This window comes from Varanus komodoensis, unplaced genomic scaffold (genome assembly GCF_004798865.1).
Source record: "Varanus komodoensis strain SLA01 unplaced genomic scaffold, ASM479886v1 scaffold11, whole genome shotgun sequence".
Classification (NCBI taxonomy): Eukaryota; Metazoa; Chordata; class Lepidosauria; order Squamata; family Varanidae; genus Varanus; species Varanus komodoensis.
The window spans coordinates 8891188-8909982 of record NW_025335317.1 but is presented as its reverse complement, the minus strand read 5'-3'; the positions used below and the strand labels follow the sequence as shown (position 1 = coordinate 8909982).

General features: G+C 43.0%; 1 protein-coding gene across 1 annotated transcript in view; it reads right to left on the bottom strand.

The window, feature by feature from the left end:
- Positions 1–18795, bottom strand: part of CDHR1 (cadherin related family member 1) — a 64648-nt gene that overhangs the window by 4082 nt on the left and 41771 nt on the right. The window contains exons 12-16 of the mRNA XM_044420124.1: positions 17432–17584; positions 13219–13383; positions 10317–10384; positions 4227–4455; positions 3737–3991 (exon numbers count right to left, since the gene is read on the bottom strand). Coding sequence (XP_044276059.1) covers positions 3737–3991; positions 4227–4455; positions 10317–10384; positions 13219–13383; positions 17432–17584 — 870 coding nt within the window. The remainder of the gene's footprint in view (positions 1–3736; positions 3992–4226; positions 4456–10316; positions 10385–13218; positions 13384–17431; positions 17585–18795) is intronic.

Genomic DNA, 18795 nt, shown 5'->3' with positions numbered 1-18795 from the left:
TGTTGGAAGCCGTCCCGAGGCTTATGCAAATGGGACGGCATACAAAAGCTCCAAATAAATAAATAAATAAGCCTGGTGGATATCTTGGATCAACAGAAAAGCAGACAAGTAGGCCATAGATCAAATCAAGGTAGAACTTACCTAGGAAGCAAAAATGACGAGGCTCTCTGACTTTGGACACATTATGAGAAGGCAAGACTCCCTGGAGAGGACCATCATGTTAGGGAAAGTAGAATGCAGAAGGAAAAGGAAGACCAGTACGGGATGGGTGGATTCCATAAAGGAAGCCAGAGCCTCGCATTTAGAACAACTAAGCAGGGATGCCATGGACACGCCATTTTGGAGGGCCTTCATTCATGGGGTCACCACAGGTTGGAGAAGATTTGATGACACATAGCAGCGACAACATTATGCATAGACTGTTGACGAGCCCTACCAAAATGCCCAGCAGGTGCTATCATCTCAGGGATGGGCTTTCTGACTCCAGGTCACAGAAAACTGGGCTTTCCAATTATCTCATAAAATATTGGGAATCAAATTCTCAGGAGAAGTAAATAGCATATGTTCTTCCATGCATTTTTCACAAGCCTTATAATTAATAACATGCTCCTTTAAAAAGGGAGCCAATTAAATAAAATAGCCCCAGGAATATCTATATTTTTAAACACTGCATTGTTCCAAGAGGAAAAGATTTTTCAGTGCATGCAACTGCCAAACCTACCCACTGGCCATCCATCTCGAAAGGAGCAGCCTTCTGCTAATTGCAATGGTAAATTTTAATCAAAAATATGCTTGTTTAATTACTCAGTGTGATTAACACTGCTGGACACCTCTAGTCATGCTGTCAAAGAAGCTTTTCCTTCAAAAGGGAACGCAAGACACCCACCTGTAGGAAGCAGGGGTGGGTCAGACACAATGAAAGAGGAGCAGATGCATTCAGCTGAACACATTATTCAAGGGGAGGGAGCGTTCCCATGCTGCTGGTTTTGATCATGCTGCCTCCCCTGAAATGTGGCATATGCTGATCTTTTCCCTCTGGAAAATATCACTCAGCCCCGGCGAGAGAATCGCAAATGGATTCATGTACTGTGGCTGTACTGTGGTAAGCCAGTTGCAAAGAAGGCACAAACAAAGCAAGCAGAAATGGGGCATGCAACGGGAAAAGAAAAGAAGGGAAAAGAAAAGGGAATGGAGCCCCGGAATCCATATTGTTAAGGAAATTAGAGGCACCGTGCTGGAGCCAAGACTAGAAATCATGGGCTTCAGGTACACACCTGTAGATTTTGAGCTCTGGGAAGAACTAAGTTTGAAATGGAATGAGTGGAGGGTGCTTTGAACTACTTCATTGCTCCTTGCTGATGTGCATTGCATGGAAAATGAAGTTCCAAAATAGCTACCTTGCTGTTGGCAGGAACTGACATGAGACCAGGTTTTGTGAGCTGAGTCGTCGCAAAGTTAATGGGTAGAAGGGAGTCTTCATGTAGGAAAGCAGAGTCTGTGGACTGTCCTACATGCGAACTCTCATCACACATGTGCATGGTAGACACCTGGGAATGAACACGGCTCCTTCCCAAATATCACCCTGAACAGCTGGAAGCAAAGAAGAAAAGCTGGGTTCTAGCTTAGTACAGTCTGACATGGTTTGCAAGCGTGCATGTGGAAAAGGTAATTCCAAAAGATTTCATTTCCCACCTGCCGTCTGACATGCTGCAGTCCACTGACAGACATACCTTGTGCAACTATTCTTTGTATAGCTTAGCATTTAGTTATGTAGACTAAACAAAATCAATTATTGCTTGTATAGGTTGCCCTCTCATATACTCTATATTGAAGGAAGACGGAGAAATCCACAATGGACTCAAATGAGTAAGGCTACCTTGCAGTCTACCTCATGGATTCCACAGTGAACTGGCTTTCCCAGGTTGTGCAGAATTGGGTTGGGATGGACCCTGGTGGAGTCCTTCCCTCTAGAAATGCGTGGATTGCTTTTCAAGCTTGGCCTGATCTCGCAAAGTGAACTAAGCCAGGAGGAAGTCCATGAATGCAGTGTATGGAGCTTGAACTTGGATGCAGGGCTGCTGCAAAGTGGACTGGAATCCAGGGAGCCAAGTGCAGGGAATCTGATGGGTTCCCATCCCCAAATGGGGACCTCGCACATCCCCAGTGTGGAGTCCCCAGGGCTTGCAGACTGATTTTAAAAATCTATTTTTCATACTTTTGCCCAAATTTAGCCATTAAAATGCAAAAACAAAACAAAACCCAAAGCCACCAATCAAAGATGAGCAAGTTTCCCCCATCGAATAAGGTATGAACATGTTTTATTGGCAGGGTGGGAGAGGACTTGCACAATTTTGGCTGATTCACACATTTTCTGGAGCACGGATTTTCACAAATGTGAATTTTCTCAAATATGTACAGATGCGTTTGTCCTAGTTCCAAATCATTGGATTGTGTGGTAGAAGTTACCTGAAAATCACTGCCCGGGTGGCTTTCTCTCCATTTGCACATCTGCATTCCTGTCCCTTCTAGACAACAGCAAGGTGACAAGAACTTGCATCGTTAAGCTGTACACCTGGGCATCTTGCCAGTTCTGTCTTCAGGTTATCACTACCACACAATTGCAATGCTAGGCTCACTACCGCACAAATTAAAGATGCCCATCCTAGCCACAGCCATTATTAGTTGTTCAGGAGCAGAGCCGGAACACCTCCAGACTGGAGACCTGGTTTTCAAGAGGGAGTTCCATTCCTCCCAAAACAAGTTCCACCACTAATTCCAGGACAGTTTTCCTGCTGACCAATGGGAGCACCATTTTATCTTCATTAAATCTCAGTCTGACTTCATAAAGGAAGTCACAAACCTTGAACAGAGCAGGGCTGTGAAGAAAAGGGCAATTTGGACAGCATTCATTCATAGGGTTGCCATAAATCAGAGACAACTTGACTGTACACAACAACAACAACACAATCTCTCCATTACAGGCTACAACATGGAATGAGAAACTCCATCGCCATTCTGGAACCAGCTGAGAAATTCCAAAATCCATACCTTTATGACACTCCAATAAAAGTGTATGGATTTTGGGCCTTCTTTAATTTGGTCAACAGAGTTACCTTGTTGTTTTTGACATTGTTGTTACTGGAAAAGAGAGCTATAGTTGTATATCTCTTGCATACCAATGACACCACACTCCAAAATTACAGACAGCTTCTAATACAGGTTGAATGTAGACATTAAAGAACAAAAACTGTTGTATGAAATACTGTTCAGAAAGAGTAGTTTCTGAAACACTGTTTCAGAAAGGGTCCAGATGGTGTCACCCAGCTCCAAGCTATCCAGCTGACCAGAAAGCTATCATAATCGGTAGTATTAAATGTCACTAAGAGAAGAAGAACCAACAAAGATGTACTCGCTCTGTCAAGCTAGGGTGTCCAGATTCCCCACTGAAGTAGGTCCAGTACTTGCCTCACTGATGGAAAAATGTTTCTTGCTGACAGCACCCTCTTATTCTTTTCAACCCAACATAAATATGTTTATTGATGGGGCTCCTGCAATGGTGTACATCACAAGTCATCCTTTGATTCAGATCCTGGTCACTGGTGGGCATGTCATGAGCAGAGCCGGCTGGAGCCGGGGGTCAGACTAGATGGCCTGGGAGACCCCTTCTGACTTGCTCTGTTTCTATGTTTCTAATTAATGACACTAGCCATTTTTCTCTAGCATCCTATCATCTTACCTCTTCTGTGATATCAATCTTCAGGACAGCTGTAGTACTAAATGAAGGAGAGCCCCGATCTTTGGCTTGGACCACCACTGACCATATGCAGTCTTTGTTATTGGTGATGTTGTGAATGATGTCCAAGGATCTTATGTAGGATTTCAGCTTTATTTCCCCAGTGCTTTGGTCGATATCAAACACATTGGCTGGATCTGCTTGCATAATAGAGTAGTCAACTATGTTATTTGGTTCTTCAGCATCTTGGTCTATTGCCTGTTGGTTTTGGGGGAGTGACAGAGGGAAGGAGAGATGGAAAAGAATGTTTTACTGAATGTTCCAAAGTTGCTGAGCAGGATAATAATAGTGACAACAATACCATTCCTAATATCTCAGTTAATAATTAAGGATAGTAGCAGAATCCACTGGAAACCAGTAAACTAGATTACACCCTGAGATTTTTCTGATTTGACATAAAATCAAATGCGCAAACACATATCTCATGACTCACTTCCACTTTCACTGGAGAGCCAATTATCATGGTTTTCTCCTGGATGTTCTCGTTGAACTCTGGGGAATGGTCATTTACATCTAGAACAGTAATAAATACTTCAGCCAAGCTGTACTTCCCTTCTGTATCTTCTGCCTTCACATAGAAGTTGTACTTGGAAGTGACCTCTGCATCTAACATAGCCCATGGCTGAGTGTAGATGATGCCAGTGGAAGGGTGGATCAGGAATCTGGGAAACAAAAAGGCAAGGATCCTGTTCACTGATGGCAGGAAACACTACAGAGGAAAGGATGGAGTAGGTTTTGCTCAGAGGTACCCTTTTCAGAGTGATTTCCTCCTTGCTGCTATATTGGGGTTAGTGGCAATTATGCCTGAATAGCAGGAATGCATTTGTTAATTGCTATGAGCCACCTATAAAAAATATGCTAAGAAGCAGACCATACATCAAAACAATGGACATAAAGCATCTATTAAAACCAAGACTGAACACCAGTAGTAATAAAACAACCATTTCAAATCAAGCTCAGCTCAGCCATCCAGCATTTTCAGAAGCCAACATGAAGTTAAAGAACAAATCATAATAATGAATTGACTAGAACTAAAAAGTGTTCAAGCATATATTTTCTTAGGAGGGTGAGTTCCACAGGCAGAGTGTGAAAACTGGAAGGGTTGCTTGTCCTTTTCTGCCCCCCTCTGACCTGCATGTGGGCCACATGTCTGATTTTGGAGATGGACAGAAGGAGGCTGGAATGCTGGTCCCCCCTTCTCCCCTCCCCCTTAACCCTTCTTGGTGGTCACTCATACAACTGGGAAAACTAACTGTATGGTTGGCATACATGCTGTGAAGAAGGAAGGGGGATCCAAATGTGGATTCCCAGTACCAAGCTTGGAATTCTGTTTCCAACCATGGATTTGGGAAAGCCCTATATAGTTCTTGCCATTTCCTTTTTTGGAGGAGAAATTAGGTGCAGCTTGAAGCATGCCCAACTCCTGCAAAACCTTTGATTGGAAACCAAAATGGGGTAGAAAACAATGTTACACATGCAGCAATACTTTCAGCAATGTTTACCATTCTTACACTGCTCTGGAAATGGTAGATTTGTCTACAGTCTGACTACCAATTGGTTGAGACAGGTTCCAATCCAGTGTACCCACTACCTGATCTTACTCCCAGTCTCCAACTGGAGATAAGACACTTTTCCAGTTCCTGACCAATGCTACGTGCTGTCATCTCTGACTCTGGGATGTGTGAGGGATCCATCTGGAGGTGGGAATCCATCACATTCCTTGGGCTCTGCTCCCGGGCTCTCATCCACTTTGAAGAAGCCCAGAGTCCAAGTTCCTGGCAAAAGGGTCCAGAGTCCTCAGAGTGCTCACCAGAAATTGAGCCCCACGCACTGTACAAGCAGTGCCCCTCTTCTGTGCTCAGGACAACCACCAGATGCAGAAGATCAGTCACTGGGGCTGCAGAAATGGTGCCCACCTGAGCACTGCCCCTCTTCTACTGCACTGGATGTGAAAAAGGGCTGGTTGCAGAGGTCACCAAGAATGGTACCTCCTGGGCCTTCTAGCCGTGCTGTTCTTGAGCACCCTGCAGCTGCCCTTTGGCGGAATGTTGCTGGTACACAAACAGGGTTCCGCAAGGGTTCTTGGACTTCTTCTCAGCTCAGGTCAGCTCGCTGAGCATAAGAGGAAGTCTGTGAATGCTAGAAGGATGGATTCTGAAAGGGCTTGCTCCATCCTTGCTCTGACTTATGGCCACCCTACAAAATGCCCTGTTCTTGACAGCCCTACTCAGCTCTTAGAACTCAAAGCTGTGCCTTCTTTGATGGAACTGAACCATCTCATGGTTGGTCTTCCTTTTCCTCTTCTGTCTTCTCCAGTGAGTCTTGTCTTCTCATGATGTGCCTGAAGTACGGCAGCCCTTGTTCCATTATTTTTGCTTCTGGGGCAAATTCTGGCTTGATCTGACCCGTGACCCCTTTTTTGTCTTTCCGTTGGTCTAGGGTATTTGCAAGCTCTCCTCCAGCACCCTGTTTTTCATGTATAATGTTGCTTCCCATCAGCTTTCTTCACTGACCAGCTTTCACACCCATATACAGTGACCAGGAAAATGATACTGCGGATGAACTTCATTTTGGTCTCCAGTGAAACATCCTCAACCTTGATGATCCTTTACTGATGTTTCTTCACTGTTGCCCTTCCAAGCCGAAATTACTGCCTCCAATCTCCCTTTGAACTGATGATTAAGCCAGCATAGACTTTTAAAAAATAGTCCACTGGTGCAAACAGGATTCTTTAAATAATCCATCATCCCCAACACTGTGAACCTGCCATTGATTGTGTCTGCGCATAACTGTGAGTTTGCGTAAGCATATGAATTAGGTCCAGCCCATCATGTTGCAGGGCTGCAGGGGAGGTGAGCGCCCAACATGAATTCAGCCTTCTGTTGAAAAATGGTTCCCCCCTCCTGGGTTAGTGGATGTATGACTTTCTGCCTAAAAGCAAAAAATAGTTTTAAATCCAAATCTACAACAATCAACAGGGGGAAAGGCAGCTGTATGCAACATTGATGTATTCTGGTGCATTGTTAAGTATTTTACAAGCTCTCCAGGGCCTCTTTGGCCAAAACAAAAGAGTGGGAGGATTTATTTTCTGGCATTTCAAGTTTCATATTTTAAATCCATTTTGCTTATATTCCTTGTTAATAGTTTTCATATTTGTGAAGGGCAAAGTGTGATAGTTCTTCTCCCCCAATGAATTCTCTGTGTTGAAACAAGAGAGAATTGCATATTTATGCAGTTTGTAAGAATAATATATTGAGTCGTGCCCCAAATAAAGCATGGCGCATGCAATCTTTGGCAGTTTGTTAGTTCTGCTGTACATTTTATCAGTTCCCATAGAAAACAAGAAAGGAGGGATTTATTTCGCTATCTGATCCTGAAAGGCAGTTGAACTCTATTCCTCAAAACATTTGCAGGCAAAATAACCCTCTCAGGTAAATTCAGACTGTCTCAGAGAGTAGGCCCATTTGAGGATTGTCGGTTCAATGGGCATAAGACCAAAATGTCATCCCACATGCCTCAAGTCTGGATGCAGAGCCAAGCAGAATTCGAGTACACATTCAACTCCATTCATTCCAAACAACAGGCTGAAGGACTCTGAAAGATGCTATTGTGAAATCAGATTAAAGAAAAGGGTAGACTAAATTATGGAGACAGAATCATTTTCATACACAAATTAATCCTAGTGGAAATATTTTCTTCTATGTTCATGGCACCAGTGTTTTTCATTTCCCAGAGCAATGAATCTAGCTACTTGTGACTAAAGCTAAATCAAACATTCTCAAGGGAGCTTATTAGACTTAAAAACTGAGTTGGTACATCCTGCCTTTACTCTGATTAGTCTTTGTGATGCTAGTGTAGAGTCGGTGTGATGTCCGAAGTCATATCTGAATGAAGGCAGAACTCCCATCCTTATACTGATTACGAGTTAGTGAAAACCAGTGCTTTCTTTGTGAAAAAGAAAAGGTGCTGGAACTCTTGTCACCGCCGGCAGTAAGCACTCAACCCGTGATCACACACACCAATTCCAAGCCGAGCAGCGTCCCAAGCCGGGCGGCGCGGACACAAAAGCAGCCCTCAGGCACTATGTTAATGATGTTTGCTGCTGACCTGCTACAACGACAGGCGATTCAAAATCACTTTGTAAAATTCATTGGAAAAAAGGTGCTGGAACGCCATTCCGGTGCGTTCTATGACAAAAAAAGCCCTGGTGAAAACAAAGGGAAAAAATTTGCCTAACCACCCAAGGTTGGCATCCAGCTGATGCCATCATAACCAGGACCATCACAGAAGGAGAAAAAGTCACGGAACAACTGATGAAATGCCCTACCTAAGTCTCTAGTCTGTGAAAAGGAGAGTTAAATGGGGTGGGAGCAGATCCTCTTAGCTCTATGCAGAGCTATTTTGTACATTCAGCCTTTCTTACCCTTGAGCCTTCCTTTTCGGTTTCCTCTTGAGACCTGAAACTTCTGGTGGGCAATATAATGTCCAAGGATGATAGAGCAATACAACTGTAGCTGTTGTATCCAGCACTACATTTGACCATTGCCTTCTGAAATGTCCTGAACAGGGAAATCTGTCATGAGATTCTTGGAGCTTCTTCCTCTAGAAGCTGGAAACTTATTTCTCCTGAAACATGCTGCCAAGTACTTTTTGATGTGTTTTCATTTTTCTATTTATGTGGTTTCTAACTGATTTATTTCCTTGCTGTACTCGTTTACTTTGTATTTGCTTAAATCTTTCAGGCCAATGTGAAATTGCTGAATTGCGCCCTACCAAAAGGTTTAATTCTATTACCTGTGGCCTCAGTCAAGATAATGGGTTTATAATCACATTACAGACATTAATTAGGTTATCAGGTTGCTGGTGTTAGCATCAGCCTACTTTGTGAATGGTCACTGTAATAATTTTATATTTGTTTAAGCTTTAACATAATAATTTGCCTGTAAGTGTTGCATGCTATTTCCTTCTAATTATGAGGTTAATAGTTCTGCTAAAAATTCGTCCAACAGCTTTGTGTATGTGTATTTGCATATATTTGCTCACTTAGTGTAATATTTCATATATCTGATGAACTGAACTCCAGGTCACAAAAATTTATGGCGTAATAAATTCTCTGGGTGTTAATGTTGTTGTTTTTGCTGCAAAATAATATTATATTGTTTCTACTTTGGATATGGCAATGTGAGTCACAAATATAATAACAAAAACACTAACAACAATCTCCAAATGTCAAGTGTGCCAAGCAGGATTTAAGAACTCTAACATCATTTCCAGTAGGTTTTAATGCAGTTGGTTTTCTTGAAAATGGTGAGCAGCAAATACAACAGTGATACCCAGTGTAAAGCGTCCCAAAGCAGACACCTTTAACACTATTAAAAGCTTTAACATAGGTTTGCTGTGCATGAAACATCTCTACATACTGGAAGTAATTAAACATGCAATTATTTCCTCATTCCCTTTTGGGGCCTTCGTTGTGATTAAGGATCTTCTACTTACATCCAGCTTCCTGGAAATGAAAAGGACGGGATTTTCCTGATGTTGTCCATGTTAATGTCGTCACACTGCTGCATGAATGCGATTCACTTGTTAAACACACCAGAAGAGAGAGCACAGTCCCCAAGACAATTCACACCTGAAATTTAGTTTCTAAGCCATAACTAGGTCTTTCTGGATTTGTGGGGGCAGGCTGGCTTGCTGTTAGAACCCATAGCATCTTAGGCGCAAATTGTGCATGCATGCAGTAGGTCTCCCCCATACATGGCTCTTCAGAAGGTGTTGTATTCCTCACCCCCCACCCAGCTGCCATATTGCCACTAGCTTTGACTGGACCTTGCAGATTCAACAGGAAAGAAAAGGAAAGTAGGTCTGACAAGCCAAGCATCTGCCTACTGAAATACAAAGGAGTTACTGCCCTCCTCCTCCTCCTCATCATCATGATACCTATCAGCACCAGCACCACCACCTTTTTCTGCAAAAGGAAAGACATCTGTGGTAGGATATATTGATTTGTTTCAGCTTATTTGTTTATTTATACATGTATTTAAAGGCCACCTATAACTGCCAAGGCCCTCCTAGGTAGCCTATAAATAAATACATGTATAAAAAAATGACTAAGCAGATGATCAGTTTGCGACTGTTTGATTTGCAATGCTACAGAAGGAAGATGCTGAAGGGTTCATCACAAAGGCAGTTTAATTTGTACCTCTGAAAAGATTGCTGCTCCTACTCTTAATGTTCTACCCGTTTACTTCTTGATGTATTGAAAACATTTAAATGCTGCACAAGACAGCTTGTCATACAGGCAGTATGGAAGAATGCTGAGGAAGTTTTAAGGTTCAACAGAGAGAATAGAGAGAATTTTAGAAATGGCTCTTATCCTGTTTGTGATTAATGCACTGGAACGTTGTTTAATTTCTTGTCCATGAGCCAGTCACTTGAAAATTATTCAAACACATTCTTATGAAAAGAGGTATGTGAATAGTAATTACGCACATAAATATTTGTCTGTTGATGTTAAACTTACAGATCTGATCCAGTTCCATATATGGAGTATTTCATTTCACCCCAAAGGCCTGAATCGGGGTCTGTTGCCTTAAAAAGAGAATGGAAAGAGGTTCTAATTGGTTAAAAGTAAAATAAAGCCAACTTTCATACCATGCAGAACTACATATTTATGTGTAGGTTCAGGCAAAAAAATCAGGTGCCCAGATTGAATTAAACCAGAGCTCCTCCTAGAAGAAAATATGAGGCAGCCATGTTATGAGAAGACAAGGCCCATTGGAGAAGACCATCATCATGTTAGGGAAACTCGAAGGCAGAAGAAGGAAAGGAAGACCAAATACAAAGAGCTTTGGCTGTGGGGCAGTATAGAAATGAATGAATGAATGAATGAATGAATGAATGAATGAATGAATGAATGAATGAAGGCTTGACTCCAACAATGAAGCCTTGAATTTAGAACAGCTAAGCAGAATGAATAGGAGGGCTTTCATTCATTGGGCCACCATAAGTCAGAGATGACTTGATGGCACAGTGGTATAGCGGCAACTTTAGATGTGGGGGGTCCCTTCATGATAAGCAAAGCCACACCACAAAGCCACCTTCCATCCAAACCACTCCTATTCCCACAGTTATGTAACCCATGATTATACAACAACAACAACAAAAAGAACTTTGTTACTTTGAATTTGAGTACTGAATGCAAGAAGAGGATATATCTTTTTGAGGGGAAACAAGGACAACTTCTAGAAGTCATTTCTTGTTATCATATTTATCATGTATGAATAATTTTAAGCATTACATTCACACCCTGCTCTCCAGCCAAAAAAACTTGAATGGCTTACGTGGAATTAATGTGGCAGCTCCTGCCCGCAGGCTTAGTTTCTGCAAACGTGACATACTGAGGCTGACCATGAGGGAAAGTGTCACAGAAAATATATGGTGATGCCTGGCAGACTTGTCCAGACAGGTAGCTCCCAGGAACTGTTGGGGACTGCCCAAAAGCATTGCTGTTCTAAATTCAGGGCTAAATTCAGGGCTCCAACACAATGGTAGCTGGGTGGCATGCAACAACAACCGCAAGAAAACTTTTCCTATGGAAAAGCAGGTTTGGAATGGGATTTAGAGTGGCAAAGTGGATGGGGAAGGTTCTTGTGTATCCTGCCACTTCTCAGCTCCAGATTGCCACCACAAGCAACATTCCCGGAGAAGGCCATCAATGGCTATCAGGTAGAAGAATCTATAAGAAAGGATGGAACAAAAAGGATCCAGGGTTTTGAAACTCTGCCCTATAAGGAGAGATGGAGAAAATTGGGCATGTTCAGCCTTGAGAAGAGAAGACTGGGGGGGGGGGGGCAGGCTATCCCTCTAGAAGTACCTCAAAGGCTGTCACAAAGAAGAAGGTCAAGATCTCTTCTTGCTGATCCCAGAGTGTAAGACACGGAATAATCAATTCAAGTTGTGACAACCCAGATTCAGGCTGGACACCAGGAAAAGCTTCCTCACTGTCAGAGGAATACAACAGTGGAACCAGCTGCCCAGAGAGGTGGTGGGCTCGCCCACACTGGAGACATTCAAGAAGAAACTGGACAGCCCTCTGAGTGGGATGGTGTGACTTGGTGTCCTGCAACAGCAGGGGGTTGGACTCGATGGCCTTCATGGCCCCTTCCAACTCTGCTATTCTATGAGTCTAACTTTCCACCAGAGCTCTCTGAACTAGTTGCATATCCTGGTGTGGCCACAAGGTGGCTCTGCACACTTGCGAGACAGACCACCGTAAGGTTTGAAATTGGAAAAATAGGAAATGTTGCTCATAACATTTACATTTTTCTGCTAATAAAATGCCTAAGCATTATGGAGATTGCGCACTTAGAAAATATGGGAGAGAGCTGAAAATCTACCATCTTGCTATTTGCATCTGCCATGCTTTTTCTTCCCAGATATTCTGGTTTACACAATATAACATATGAAATGGATAGAGCACACAGTGGGGAAAATACCTGTCTTCTCCAGGGGCACATCTGCACTTAAAATTCATGTAAGTTTCATAGAAGATGAACTGGCATGACTTTCCCCAAAGAATTCTGGGAATAGTAGTTTGGTGATCTACTGAGACATTTTCTTTTCAGTTAGAGATCTATAGCCACTCTTAATGACCAAAACACAATTCAAGAGATGGTGGTTGGGAATCTATATGTGGTAATGCTCTCAGTAATATTCTCCTTTCAGTTCTCTGACACGGATCACAGCATGCTTCGAATACTAACTTAATTAATTTAATTCAGAGAGACTGAAGACAATGCTAGCTTGCTGTTCCACAGCTAAGCTGTCAGACTGAATATGTGACAACATCAAGTTTTACTCCATGAAAGAGATTCCACTTTGAGATCATTATTTTCAGAGTGTTTCATGGAAAGAAACTACCTACTGCTTTTCCTGGGCTGTGATCCTTTACCACTTTCCACATTTCAGGACATAGTGCACATCGGTGGAGAAAAATTCAAATTTAGAAATCCTGCTCAGCTTAAAAAAGATGTCGCAACATTTTTTCTGGCACTTCTGGATTCCATGAGGGCCAAATACATGGCTGAGGGTGGTGGGCATGGACAGGGGAGAACAAGAACAACATGGCGTGCCAAAGACATGTCTGATCAGCACAGAAAGTTCCAGAATTGTTCCATGTACAATGACAGACTCTGGTGAATTCAAATTTAATTTTCAGTGTTCTTTTAAGCTTGATTTCATACTCAGATGCACGAGAGATTTTGCTGTCAGTAACTGAATACTTAGTTTTCTTTCTTTTTTTAAGGCAGCCACTGGGGTGGGGACAGCAGCCAGCTAGGTAATAATTACAGATATAATTATGCAGTATTAGAAAATCAGTTAATGAAATGGAGCATGACTCGAAAGAAAGGAATTAAACTTACTGTTACAGCCACTACGTTGGAACCACCAGGGGAATTCTCTGGAATTCTAGCAATGTAGTAATCAGAGGAGAACTTTGGAACATTATCGTTGGTGTCCAAGAGCCGGATTACAATATCAGCAGTGGAGCTGAACTTCTCAGGAGTGTTAACTTCGATTGCAAGAAGCTAAGGAAAGAAGGAGAAATAATCATTTCAAGAGTTAATAAGGGACACACTATTGTAATGCAAAATTATGTTTAATCAACATCCTAAGGATTAATATTGCAGAATCACATCAACTGAACATGCGCCAAAACAAAGGAAGAATAATGGGAAAATGTTGTGTTTACCCATCTGAGAAACAATAAAAAGTTAATTCTCATGTGGCTCCTAAAGTCTGTGTATAAAGGCCATGTAGTTTATGTGCTGTGTGCCGCAAACTCAAGCTTGCAGTACTCCCGGAACCTATAGGGGATCCCAAGTGGGATTCATCAACCTCTCAGCAGTCCTTGGAAGCAAATCCTCTGGCTCACCACCCAAGACTCCCCCTTGGTCCTGGAAATCATATTTTGCCTCCCCGCTTTGTTTTCTGACATTTTAATAGCTGTTATTCCCATGCTATAAAATTTTTCTTTCTTTCTGCCATAAGGGTTGGAAATTTGTTGTAAAACAGGAGCAATGCATGCTGAGACTGTCAGAATGCTCAATGTGGCACCATCTTTGCTCATCATGGCTCCATGGCAGCAGGACATACACAATGGACTGTACTTGCACTTTGTATCCCAAAGAGATCTAAGACTGTGGATCCCCTGAGTTGCTGCTGGCTGCTGATGCTTCTCGATGCTCATCGTTGCTCCTACAGCTTTTTTGTAGGCCACCTCTTACATATTCCACAAGGAACGGGGTGCAATTGCACGTGGAAGCCAAAGCCAAGGGGGTGGATGCAGAGACTATGGTGGGCTATGCATACAATCTGGAATTAGGACCATTGGCAGCACTCAGCAGGTACAGAAGTCACTCTTTCTCCACTAAATGGTCTTTCTTTATTACATGTTAAAAGGCCTACTACCTGGAATTCTTGGGATGATGTACACGTTAAAAACACATTCAAAAACAGCAACAAAATCATAACAAAATAAATCCCCTAACAAGCCCTCCCCAAAATAATACTAGCAACAGGACATAACACAACCAGAAGGAAGACCACCAGCAGGGATGAAACTCTGTAAATATCTAAAGGCATTAAAAACAGTTTCTAAAATGCCTTGCAGTGGGAGGGATGGTTGCCTGGTACTAAAAGCAGCAGAACGCAGGGGCCAAGTGAGCTTCTCTAGGGAAGAGACTCTGAAAATGGGGAGCCACTGCTAGAAAGGCCTTGCTTTTTTAGCGCCCGTCTTGCTTCATTTAGCAAGGGTGCTCAGATGATGACCTTAGGATTCGGGGAGGTATAGTGGGCAGAGGCTGTCTTTCAGGGAATCTGAGTCTAAGTCCTGCAGGGCATAAAAGTGAAAAGCAGCACCTTGCATTGGACCCCGGAAACAGACCAGCACTTAGTACAGAAAGCAAATTACTGGCATAACTGGATTCTTTGGACATTTCCCATTATCACTCTGGCCACCTAGTTTTGGACCGCCTGAAGTTTCCAGCCATTTTCTAAGGCAGCCCCACGAATAAATCAGGGTGCGGCCATCCAAATGATTGCTCACCAGAACAATGCATAATGGCTACCTCCAAACCCAGTGCTGGCCAAGTAGGGTCTTTGGTGCCGTATCAGCTTATGCACCAAGAAGTAGTTTTGTTCTCTCTGGCTAGCACTCAATTTATTGGTGGGTTTTCAGTCCGATAAAGTTAGTGGATATTTCACAACTATTGTGCATGAAATGGTGGATCTATGACTTTCTTTCTCTCCAATAAAATTGGAATTTAAAAAGGGGCTCTATATTTTCTGGCAAAGCCCCTTGCCCCTTCCATCATTCTCACATAATAATAGTAATAACAGTTTTGTGCAAGACAAAGTGTGCATTCTCTTAAGTAAAAAGAAACACACTCTTTTCTCTTTTAATTACTTCCTTTGGAGTTTACAGCAGTACCGTTAATCATGTTGAATTCTATTAGTATTCATGAGGTCCCAGCATGTAATTTCTTTAGCATGCATACTTGGGCAATGCTTCATAACCTTCTGTGAATTTTCTAGTTTTAGTAGGAATAATTATATGTTGCATTCTGGTTGCACCTGTTTAATCTAAACCCTGTGAAATCTGTAAGCAAGGGCTATGGCGGAAACCAAAAAGAGCTGCAGATCATCAACTTCAGCCACCTTCCTCTAGACAGAAATATCTATGCCTATTGAAGATTAACCAACAGATTAACCCAGATAATCCAGAATACTCTGTGCCCAAATCAGAGAGCAGGTCAAAAGAGATGACCAAGGTATGCCCCGCAAAAGAATTGCACGCCTTCCTGTACAATTAGACTACCACATCTGGGAGGGAAGGAAATTTATAATTTTAGGGATATGCAGAATCCATAGGGTAAACTTCCCTGGTCTCATCAAAACTCCAATTTCTTAACCTCCAAATTTCTTAGAAATTTTGTCTGGGGAGGAATTTCCAGACCTGTTTCAGCTTTCAATTTTAATGAAATGTCTATGCCTTCTCTATACTTTATTTCCCCACACTCGATCACATCAAATGTCTCATTTTTTCAGGGTCTTATAGGGCTCTTGCTGGAGCTATGACAGGTGAGTGGCAGGGGTTCCAGATGCTGCACGTATGTTCAATCTGTCCACAGGACTAGAATCTATGAAAATCTTTAACCTTTGGTGAATACAGAGAAAGACAGTATTTTGAAAAGGTAGCTGAGAGCCAATTCATACTTGACATTTTGTATTTGGTCCAAGTGCCTACTTTATTTGTGGACTAATATGCACATGGGTGTTTGTCCTTGTGTGGGACTTTGTGGACTATTAAGTGCATGATCCTTTAAAACGTTTGGAAGCAGAAAGGGTCCTGGTTCTGCTTTAGAGCTGGTAAGTGGGACATGTAATGAACATGGCAAAGCACCTTACAGGGCTGATGCAGCACACGGGTGCCCTCAAGGTCAGTGAAGGGGAGACCCCCCCCCCAGCTTCAAGGTGCTTTATTCTTTATCTGGGAGTGCCCAGGTCAAGTGGACTTGCTGTGGGGTGGCCCTCTACAGATCTGGCTTGCTGAACCCAGTCTATGGAGTCCCACAGCAACCCCACCACTCCATGTGAGCACTTCTCAGCTCAAACAGAGGATTATTTATTAGATTTATATCCAGCCTTTTTTCTTACACAGCACTCAAAGCAGCTTACAATTCTCCTCCTGCTCTCAGTCTTATACTCACAGCAACAATTCTGAGATGTAGTTTGGCTCAAAGTCTGTGACTGGCCCAAAGTCACCCAGTTGATCCCTGGCTGAGCAGGGATGAGAACCCAAATCGGCTGAATCCTGGTCCCATACTCTTAGCCACTACCCCACACTGGCTGTAGGATATAGTCAGTGGGCTGGGGACTCACCCTTGGCTGACTTTCCAGTGTCTCTTGTTACTGGGCTCTGAAGGGGAGGGTGCCAAGGAAGTGATAGGAGGACAGGAGGATCAAAAAGGGGTCGGAGTCTTTGAAGTTCCATCAGACCCAGTGCCTGCAGTTTCCCAGGCCAACTGTGAGAGCAAATATGTTTTGGAAGAGGTGGGATGGGACTCAGGGGAGGAGGGAGAGCCATTACCTTGCCTGGTCCCTGACCCCATGAGGAGTCATTGGGAGAGACGCTCCACCCAGTTAGAGGGCTTGACTTGTGTGGGCCTCACCAGCTGGGTCTCCACTGGCAGGAGCTACACTGAGGGTGGAACCCACAGGCTAAATGAAAGGGAAGGCGTGGGGACAAATTTCCAGTTTGAGTTCATAGTTCTTTATAGGAATAGAGGTGTAACATTCAGCTTGCTAGAGGGTTATTAGAGTCGCATTGTCTTGTTAGCTGTGGAGTGTCAACAAAGGCCTGTATTGCAAAGGATGGCCTAGTGTTTTGGAGCCCAGGGCAAGAAAGGAAGGGTTTACCACTAATAATAATGCACAGTGTCCCATTACAGTAGTTTGTTAGGCGCAAGCCAGTGGAAATTAAGATTCTTCTCCTCATCCCACCCCCCTTAAAAAAAGAAAAAGAAAAAGAAAAGAACAAGCTCTAACAAAAGGAGGCAGGAGTAGTTAGAATACCTTGAAAGTTAACACCTGGAACTTTTCATAGTCAATGGCAACAGAATTTTCAACAATTATTGTGACTTGGGCTTCATTTAGGACAGTCTGGGGGACAACCCGGAAAATGCCACCGGGCCCAACAAGGCGGAGGTTGAATTTAGCGTTCGCTCCCTGTGAAGAAAGAGTTGGCAAATGAGAGACTCATTTACAACAATAAGTAACAGCTTTGCTGTATTTCTTACTGAAAAGCACATGCACACACATAGAGTATAGTCACACATACAGTATAGTCATCTATTAAATAGTGTAATACAGTGTGTGTGTGTGTGTGTGTGTGTGTGAAATACATGGGTACATATGTATTGGAGTGTATGTATGGATATGTATGTGTATTTCTGTGCTTCTGTGAAAGAACCACCTCCACTTTTGACACTTCCTCTCTTCGAGGCCAACATTCAGAGGGAAGGGGGAACATGTTGGCAGGATGCTCCCCTGAGTTCCATGTGTACAACTCTGCCAGCCCCATCACTGTGAATGAGAAGAGGCCTTCTACGCTTGTGTGCACAGGGCTGGTAAACTTAATCAGGAAACCTGATGAAATCATGCTGGGCATCCCCAGCTGGGCATACCAGAGAAACCTGCAATGGATGCAAATGAGTTTTCATTTCTAGGACTCTGAGCATGGTTCCTGCAGAGGACAGACTTTCTCCAAATCCCAGGGATACTTGGGAGTAGCCAACTGTCAAAAAAATCTGGAACTTTAGGCAAATTTAGTTATGGAAGAAAATGAAAAACCCAAAATGTACCTTGGACATCACCTAGGCGAATGTGTGAAAGTTACATGTTTGGGGGAATTTGTGCATTTGCAAAAGTGCAAATTTGCACAAACATGAAGGAATAAAGTTTGGGCTATCGAGGAAAAAAATCCAGTTCTGTTCATGAATGGACAACGGAATGAAACACAATTTATAAGCACCTGGCAATTTATGAAACACAGATGGAAAGGATTTAATCAAGTCTGTGCCTCCTCCTCCTCCTCCTCCTCCTCCTCTCATTGTATCTATATCCCATCTTTTTTCTTCTTGGGCAGAATTCAAGGAAGCTGACAGCTCCTCTTTAGCTGCACAACAATAACCCTGTGAGGTAGATGGAGCCAGGCATTGACTCTCTGTCCAAAGTCACACAGTGAGCATCATGGCTGAGTGCAGACTAGAACCCAGTTCTCCTGGATGCTCAGGCCAACACTGGCTGTATTCCAAGCTGCCCAGAGGCCTATTCCTAAATTCCATCCGATGCACAGAATTCAGAGAAAGGGCCCAATGGCTGTGCAGGGGTGCATGAAAAGTGGTCTAGCAGGACTGCTTAGAATCTCCTCTTCTGCA